The sequence below is a fragment of the Pollachius pollachius genome (genome assembly GCF_949987615.1).
Source record: "Pollachius pollachius genome assembly, chromosome: 8".
NCBI lineage: Eukaryota > Metazoa > Chordata > Actinopteri > Gadiformes > Gadidae > Pollachius > Pollachius pollachius.
In genome coordinates this window covers 13,022,724-13,032,261 of record NC_136941.1, presented here as the reverse complement: position 1 = coordinate 13,032,261, position 9,538 = coordinate 13,022,724, and the positions used below count along the sequence as shown (strand labels likewise).

At 44.3% G+C, this 9,538-nt stretch overlaps 1 protein-coding gene across 1 annotated transcript in view; it reads right to left on the bottom strand.

Annotated features, from left to right (window-relative positions):
* Positions 1-8,209: 8,209 nt before the first annotated feature.
* LOC307079749 (NUAK family SNF1-like kinase 1) overlaps positions 8,210-9,538 on the bottom strand; it is a gene marked incomplete at both ends in the record, with an annotated part of 11,564 nt that continues 10,235 nt past the window's right edge. Inside the window, one exon of the mRNA XM_079742256.1 lies at positions 8,210-9,538. This exon is cut by the window's right edge and continues 35 nt beyond it. Within this exon, the coding sequence (XP_079598382.1) occupies positions 8,210-9,538 (1,329 nt within the window).

The window sequence follows — 9,538 nt, the reverse complement described above, 5'->3', positions numbered from 1 at the left end:
GTTGGTGTGACCCGTTTAATTTTGTTTCTTAAGTTCTTTCTCTTTCTTTCTTCCAGAATAAAGTTTTAACCCTTCCGGAAATCCATATGCTACGCTGATGCGCCTTACTTTTTATTTAGGTGCACCAAAAGCTGGGTGCGCCTACATTTTAAAAGTAAAAAAGTTTTAAATAAAAAAGTTTAAAGTAGAATTTCAATTAATACAATCCACCATTGTAACCACAAAATGTCTTTAATCAAAGTAGGAGGCCGTTCAGGGCCAGTGCTCAGGGTTATAAACTCAAAAGCTTATGCAACTTTATGGCTTCAAGTTCAGTTTTATAACTTCACCAGCTGCTGGTTTTGTTTTTGTTTCTTTCTTTCTCTTCATTAATAATATGCATGTTCTGTCCATAGTTTGCATGTCATATAGTTAACATGTTACCTTAAAGGGTATGTAACACAGAGTTTTCATGCAAACACTATTTTAAGTGTTTCTTGATTGATTTGATTTTTACATAAAGGATAGGGTGGGCCAATGATTTGTTATCTTAATTAATATCTTAATTATATATTATTTTAACCATTAACTGTCATATTTGTTAGCAGGGTTAGGCAGAAAAAACAAGGAAATCCAGTATCTCTAGGTCGCAAGCCTGTAATAAGTCTGTCCAATCAATTAATCACACTTGAATGTGTGTATTTGTATGCAGTGGGTTTTAACTTCATATATGTTCAATCTCATCTCTCTCAGAGGTTTCTTGAATCCTATATGCAGCTATTGCTGCAATGATTTAGTCCAGGCAATGAATGACCAGAATCAAAGCAGGCTACAGACACCATAATGAATAGTCTAATCTTTGTTCATGGTTTTCTTGTAGTGCATTCAAAATTTATTTTGTTGAAATTTTCTTTTTCATTTTCAAAGTTTGAACCTCTTCCTTAATAATAATACTAATTGTAATAATAACAATTATAATAATGATAATAATAATTTTCGGTAGATTTGTTCTTTGTTTGGGTTAATAAGGTATACATACCACAGTGCTTAGTACATTTTCTTCCCCAGCGTGTGTGTGTGTGTGTGTGGGTTGAAGATAAATATATATTCTGTCTACGTTCATGTTTACTGCTCTTTTCAAAGATATATTATATAAGGTTGTATTACGGGCTCAGGAATAGTGTTTAGAAGATTGCTTGCTGTTTTGCTAATCTGTGAAAATAAAAGTCAACTGAAAAATATATATTCAAAAGATAGACAGAGGCTGGGGCAAACTTTGTGATAAATGGTGAAAAATAAATAAACAGCTTTGTCCTCAGTGTCTAAATGTTTCCTTTGTAACCACCAGAGGGCAGAATGACTTCAAGCATTTCTCCAAGAATAACCGCGGTCACCTGTTAAACGTTTCCTATGTAGAAATAACTCGTAAAGTATACGTTCATATGTATTCAAATGTTTTTAAGTAGTTTAGTGTGAAAGTGAAAAAAAGGTTTGTAGATTCGTTGGTCTATAATGAACCTCTATTTGTTTTATTATCTGTGGTCTTTAATCTGCTCATATATGCTTATCATAATTTGAGCTATTCTGGTTCATTTACCAGGAGGGAGGAGTTTTGTTGGTCTTTTCAACCAGGAAGACCATCATACAGGATGTAGGGACACACACACACTTCCACATCCTTTGGCAGTGATTCTCTTAGGGGAGACCAGAAACAAACACTACAGAGCGGTAGGACCAAGCCAACTGCCTGCTAGTATTTTTATAATCTTCATCCTCCCTGACCTGTTGCTCTCTTTCTGGCGCCAGTGGTCTCAGCCCCCCCGCCGTCATGGCACACACACAAACATGCCCCTCCGTGGATAATTGAGACCAGCTGTTGCAAGGTGCCTTTTCTCCCCCATGCAGGTGTGTGTGGAGATGGCTGGTTTAACCTGTCGCACTATGATTTCTCAATGCGCAACAGTTGTGCAGCCTCACCCATTCCCCAGAGTCCAATCGGACTCGGCCAGGTGAGGCTGCTTAAACCCGCCATATGTCTGAAGGGTTGTAACGGACAGCTTAAAAGTGAAGGACTTTCTAAGCCTTGCTCCGGCCTGAACCAGTATCAATGCTGCAGCACAATGTCCACAGTACAAGCTAAGCAGCGGTGGACGGGATTGCCACACTTTCCATCATTTTCTCTTGTCCATCATTTTCCCCTGGTGGTTATTGTAGCCTTGTCTGAGGGGGCTGACACTGGAGCGGGAACTGTCCTTGGTGCTGAGCGATGGCTGGTGAAACTTTTTCAATGCATGTCAGGACACACAGACACACACACACACACACACAAACACAGCTTCTGGTCAAACTTTTACGTACGTCAATGTGTCAATGCAATGAGAAGCCACTGTCAGATGGGGCCACAGGCCGTCACCTCTCCATCTCAAGGGCACTGGATGGAAGCTATTCATAATGAGCTAGTATCCTGTGTAGTTATATTCATACTGAACTAATATCCTGTGTAATTATATTCATACTGAGCTAGTATCCTGTGTAATTATATTCATACTGAACTAGTATCCTGTGTAATTATATTCATACTGAACTAGTATCCTGTGTAATTATATTCATACTGAGCTAGTATACTGTGTAATTATATTCATACTGAACTAGTATCCTGTATAATAATATGCATACTGAGCTAGCATACTGTGTAATTATATTCATAATGAGCTAGTTTCCTGTGTAATTATATTCATACTGAACTAGTATCCTGTGTAATTATATTCATACTGAGCTAGTATCCTGTGTAATTATATTTCTACTGAGCTAGTATCCTGTGTGGTACAGGTAAACCTGTACCACCCAAAAAGGGATTGATGGTTTTAATGCCCTTACTCAGCACCAGGTCTGTGTTCTGCCCTCTACATAGTTAGCTGTTGTTCAAAGCCTCCTGACTCATTTGATCTGTCTTCCACACTGAGGAGCCCAGCAGCTCAATCTTTTCTCTCAGAACCTTTAGAACCGTGTTTATGTTCTGTCTCGGTTCTGAACACTTACTTTGTGTTTTTCCTTTGTGCTTTTATATTCTCATACGACACAGGCAGGACACGTTTTCATCACGGAGAAGCTAAGGTACAGTTTGCTCAATGTCATGTTTTCTTAAGGATTATTGGTCATATATCCTCACTGTATTTATGTATTCTAAATGTATCTATTTCCAGTCCAAGTTCAGGGTTTCCAGGTTCCTGCTGTGAAAGAGTCATTGATCTCAGAGAGAGAACCGGTTTGAATAAAGGGATATGGGTCAGAACACTAATAACTAGTTTCACTGTGTCGAATGTGGAACCTCAGCCTCTTGGGCCAATTGGGATACTTTTAATCATGTTAGGCTGGAAAAATGAGCATTGGGCGGGTACATACAATTTGGGCTGGTTTTGAAAAAAACTGGCGGGTTATTCAAAATATTTTTGCAAACATCAATCAAAACCACTAGATTTGAGGTTGACGTTTCGATTTGACCCAATAATGTTATTATTAGGTGGTATTAATACTAGTATTACTATCCAATAGTAATTAGGGGCGAGGGAGGTCCATCGACCTTTCACTCAAACCTCTGCGCTAGTTGTCAGGAGATTTGATTCGTATTAGCTGGTGTTGACTGTCCGTAGTTCTCCGGTTTATGTTCTTTAAAGGTCCCATGGCATGCTACTTTGTGGATGCTTTAATATAGGTATTAGTGGGCCCCTAACCTATATTTGAAGACGTTCCCGAAATTCAGTCATGGTTACATTCAGCCACTACAAGCCAGTCGCACATTGAGCTTTCCCCAAACGCTCTGTTTCGGTGTCTGTAGCTTTAATGCAAATGAGGAGGCGGGTCAAGGAGGAGGCTTAGGGTGTGGCCCTGAGTAGCTTTTTGGCCACGGTGCCATGCCCTCTGTTTACAGTGGATGTATCGCAATGGCGAGGCGCACACAGCCCTTGGCCGTGTTCTGTAAATATTCTAGAACACTCCGGGTGCTCCGGCGGGAGGCCTGGAGCTCTATATCTAAATAATATCATATTATACATAGATATCTTTATCCTATAATACATATTATCACGGCCAAAAGCTGTGTGCGCCTCCAGACAATATTATGAATCTCAAACGACTGCGTCGGGTTCTCCGACGTCTCTGGTTCTTCCACTTCCACATCAATCTGAAGTAGACTGAACCACAACATGGAGGAGAAAGGGATTTTTTCCCGCGTTGTCTCCCGCCGGAGCCCCACTGGCCGCTGACGAGGCACCACCACCTCGGAAGCGGGCAGCGTGCCTCATGCCTCGGTGGTGCCTCACGGTGGTGGTGCCTCACGGCGACGGGCAGCAGGCAGCAGGGCTCCGGCGGGAGACAATCGCAGGCAACAATCCCTTTCTTCTCCTTGTCACGGTTCATGTACTTCAGGGAGTCAAAGCCAGAGTTCAAAAAAGAGGCATTTTCTCAACCATGGCTGAGATAACCCCCACTACGAGTCTCGAAGTGGGCGGTGACCCCCCACTACGAGTCTCGAAATACCAGAGACATCAGAGAACCCGACGTGTTATGCGGCATAACACCAACAGCAGAACGGTTATCCAAATAACAAAGAAGTGCACAACACTTGTGTTACAGTCCTGGAGCTCTATATCTAAATATTATCATATTATACATAGATATCATATAAAACATATTATCACGGCCAAAAGCTCTGTGCACCTCCAGACGATATTATGAATCTCAAACGACTGCGTCGGGTTCTCCGACGTCTCTGGTTCTTCCACTTCCACTTCAATCTGAAGTAGACTGAACCACGACATGGAGGAGAAAGGGATTGTTCCCTGCGATTGTCTCCCGTCGGAGCCCCACTGCCCGCTGATGAGGCCCCACCGCCTCGCGGTGGTGGTGCCTCACGGTTCATGTACTTCAGGGAGGCAAAGCCAAAGTTCCTTTCCCCCAATTCCTTCTTAACCATGGCAGAGATAACCCCCACTACGAGTCTCGTTGTGGAAAAACCAGAGACGTCAGAGAACCCGACCTGTTATTCGCCATAACACCAACAGCGGAACGGTTATCCAAATAACAAAGAAGTGTACGACAGTCGTAGCTCATTCTCTCATTGGTAGGCCAAATTCTCTGGGCGGGCAAAGCAGAGAAGGGAAGGTTACATTTCCCCGTATCACGACATACAGGGAAAAAATTCCAATTGGCGCTTCTGAGCTTTGTTTTTTCAAAGGCAGAGCAGAATACCTAGTGCTTGTTTTACACCTAACACCATTTCTAGCTACTGGGGGACCATATTCAGGCTAGGGGAACTCATATTAATGTTAGAAAACCTCGTAAAAGGACATTTTCATGCCATGGGATCTTTAAGTTCTTGTAATAATATTTAAGGTTGATGTACTAAATAAATGTAAGATCATTTTATGCATGACTATTTTGAGGGTTATTTTAGCTCATGCAGCGGTGCCGTAATTAATTTTAAACTGGGGGTGCAGAATCAACTAATCAGGCGATTTCTCCCTAGGGCTTTAATTTATTATGGTAGGTCTAAATGCGATTGTCACTGAGTTTGAGACCAAAACAGAGCATCACATTTCTTGCACACAACATTCAGTTATGTAATATCCTCGACGCTCCACTCAGACCCTAGATCAGTGGTATTCACTATTTTTTTCAGGAGAGCCGCACTGACAGGACGACGTCAACAGGAGAGCCATTTTTACCGCAAAGTATCAAAAGCTATAAATCCAGTCATAAATAAGTATGCCTGTTTAATAATATGTCCTCCCTGAAGCAGTGTTTCCCACAGAATTTTGTGAAACTGTGGAGGGAACCCGGTCCTTAGCGGGGTCCGGGGGCATGCTCCCCCGGAAGAAAATTCGGTACCTTTTAACCTGGAATGCATCAATCTGGTGCACTTTGAGAGGAAAATTAAGACTTGTGTGACTGTGTGCTATTTTCTGGAATAAAGTGGAGACACTGGGTCACATAACATGGAAACTATTAAAGAATAAGTTTACAAGAATAAGTCTATCCAAAGAGCACATTCTCTCTTGTTATGCAGGAAAACCGCCAATCTTGCAACCCCGCTGTCAGCGTAGAGCCGAGCAAGTTTAAAAATATTTTCTGCAGGAAATGCATTTTCTAGTTTAAAGGTGCTGTTGGATTTTTTTCTGGCATAATATATAGTATGGTAGTACCTAGTATAGGTATATGGTAGTACCTAGTAGGTGTCGGCACGCAGGGTTTGTCTCTCCATAATTTAAGTTGTAATGAGATCTGCGCCCTTGTATGGTAATATCAAACGGAAACGAAAGAAGATGTATAAGAACGGCCACAAGAGGGCGATGTTGGCTCTTGTGTTGCGTAACTAGATCAGCTGTTTTCTTTTAATGAAAAATAAAGCTGCTCATGTGAACCGATATGAAGCAGTTACTGACTATAATTGTATATACTATATATTTATATGTATGTACTTTTAATATGAACTTAAATACGGAATACAACAGAATTTATTAATATATATATTTGTTTAAAGATATTACAACTTTAATGATAATAAGTATTAATAACCCTAACCCTAAGTATGTATTAAAGATACTTTTCTTACCATACAACAGAAGAACTGAACTCTGCCTTCCAACACTAAACACTTTTCTGATATGAGCCATAATCATCACACATTTTTCCTCCTCATTTTTGTTGAAGAAAATGAATCGGAGGAATACCTTGCAGTTAAAAACAAGAGAACATCTCCGAATCCAAATCCCTTTGAATGGGTGGCAGAGGCTGTTTGAGCAGGTTTTAGTCCATACCAAAGTTCCAACCATCTAAACAGAACCTCCTCATGAGCCTTGATGCATAATGTACAAACAACAAGAACTGAGTTTGGAGTCAACAATGGCGACAAAGTTAAAAAGGGTTTGAAGTTTGATGTTGAAGTAACAATCAATCACACACACACACGCACGCACGCACACACACACACACACACACACACACACAGAACTGCACACACACACACACACAAACAGTTTTGCTTTGTTTGGGAAGAAGCAGGGTGCTGTCGATAATCAAATTAATTGCCCAGCAGAGTTCAAAAACAATATTGTCTCTATGTCCATGTTGTACACAACCAACATTTTTTTGGTTTAATGAAGAAAATAATAAAGGTAATTATTAGAAAGGAATATGTCATTGTTATTTATCAGAATTACCATAATGGTTTTAATGCCTTGGTCAATTTGTCAAAGTTTTTTTTCATTTAGCTGACGTAGTACACACAGCTTAAAATAACACACTCAGACTCTGATGCTTACGCAAGCTTTTAAATCCTCAAATGACCAACAGTATATAAAATGAAATGGATTCAGTTTCAAATAGTTCATTTATTCTACTGTAATAATTGTGTTTATTACAAAAAACGAATAAAATACAAATTCTAATTCACCACTTGGAGGACAAGATTATTTAAACAAATTCCCGCTTTTTCACAGCAGCAATACTGGCAACATAGTGAAAGAAAATGTGATCCATCTGCATTCAACACAGTGTTTGGTGCAAATGAGCAACTATGTACAATACCATACAATACAAAGATTCTAAAAGATATATTTTACAAAATTACAGCTGAACTTTATTTATCATCACAATAGATATTGTGAATCAGTATCGTATTATTGTTGTTAGCCACAATCAGTTCTAAGTAACTGTTGTTTATATCCCTTTATACTATCTCCTTTTGACCGGCCATTGGCACAAACATGATCATAAAGTTGACTTGACAAGAAGTTGAGGACTCTGACAATAGATTTAATAATTACATTTTTGAAAATGTTAGGGTTTTCCTATAATAATAAAAGTTAATGTCTTAATTAGCATAGTTAGTTTCTTCCTCAGAAAGATTGTCTATAAATTGTGTAGATTTATGCTTAATGGAAAACAGTCAAACAATGTACCTCTACTAATAAAACCTGCACCGGTTCAATGTAAGCAACATTTAGTGGTCAAGTACATTTTAACCAAAGTCAAATTCTGTTGTAGGTTCACAATACAATTGTGGGTTTGAAATCCCAAAATCACTTACTGGCTTACTAGTAAGCAGTTGGAAGAGTGTGTCAGTACCTATACACCACACTGATTACAAATTCAAGAAATCCTGAAAAGTTGTTTTATTTTAATAGGTGGCCTTTGGCCCAAGTGTTTGGCATCACGGCCTCATTCTGTGTTCTCACCATCGCACCTCCCTCCTCCCCTCTTCCTCGTCACCCTGCTCCGGACACCCGGCCGCCGCCACCGACGCTCCCGACGCTCCCGACGCTCCCGACGCTCCCGGCGCCCCCGGCGCTCCCGTCTCGCCCCTCAGCCCTCCCAGGTCCTCCTCAGAGCTGCAGGCGCTCCGCCGCACTCCCCCGGAGAAGATCATCCTGCGATGCGACTGGACGCTGAGGTCCAGCAGGTCGAAAGAGTCGGAGGAGAAGAGGCTGTCCTCGCTCGCGGCGCTGGAGGGTCTGCTGAGGGAGCCCCGGCCCCTCCCGGCGTCCCCCGCCTCCCGGAGCAGTCGCTGGAGGACCTCCGGGAACACGGGCGGGCCGGAGCGGCTCGGCCGCGGCTCGTCGGGCAGGTCCAGGCTGCGGGAGAACTTGCCGTTGCGCTTCAGAATACCCCCCCTTCTGCGGACGGCCTCGGTGCGCGCGGCGGCGACCTCGTGCGCCGGGTGGTCGCGGGAGAGCGTGTCGCCGGGGAAACAGGCCACGCCTCCTCCTCCCGCTCCTCCTCCTCCCGTTCCCACGGCGTTGGCCCGTCTCTCCGGGGGCGGGACGTAGCCGCGCTCCCTGGTGCACAGGTTCTTGAGGATCCCCTTCTGTGGCGTTTTGAACGCGGGTTGTCTGAGTGCAGCGGGAGCGGGCAGGCCGGGGGGGGGCGGGGCTTCAGTGTCCCCGCCGGCCGGCCCTGCGTTCCCCCGCTCGCAGGGCTGTGGGCCGGCGTTGCTGCCGGGCCGGGACGGAGCGTTGGAAGGCAGGAGAAGGGCCGAGTCCAAACTCCTCTGGGCCTTGAGAATGCCCTTGGGCTTCCTTCGCTCCGCCGCCGAGGAAGATGTGCCGGCGGCGGGCGCCGTGCCGGCGGCGGGCACCGTGCCGCCGCCGGGCGCCGTGCCGCCGCCGGGAACGCAGCACGCAGCTCCGGGCGGCGTCCGGGGGACGGCATTCTCCTTGCGTGACTTCCTGAGGCTCGACGCCGCCCAGCGCATCCTCCCCGCCGAACCCCCCCGCTCGCCCTTCAGGGGGAAGCTGAAGGAGAAGAGGCGTGGAGAGGGTTGGGACGGCTGGGAGGAGGAGGAGGAGGAGGAGGAGGAGCCGCCGGACAGCTGACACACGGGACCCACGGACGTGGCGTTGGCGGCGGTGATCCGATTCTGCCAGTCGATGTAGCGGGCCAGCATTGGCGAGGGGCAGTCTTGGTGCGGGGGCGAGGGGCAGTCACACAGGCCCTCGTCGTAACCCCAGTTCACCCACCAGTGGTTGGCCACATCCTCCACTGTCGCCCTCTCTTCCACGCG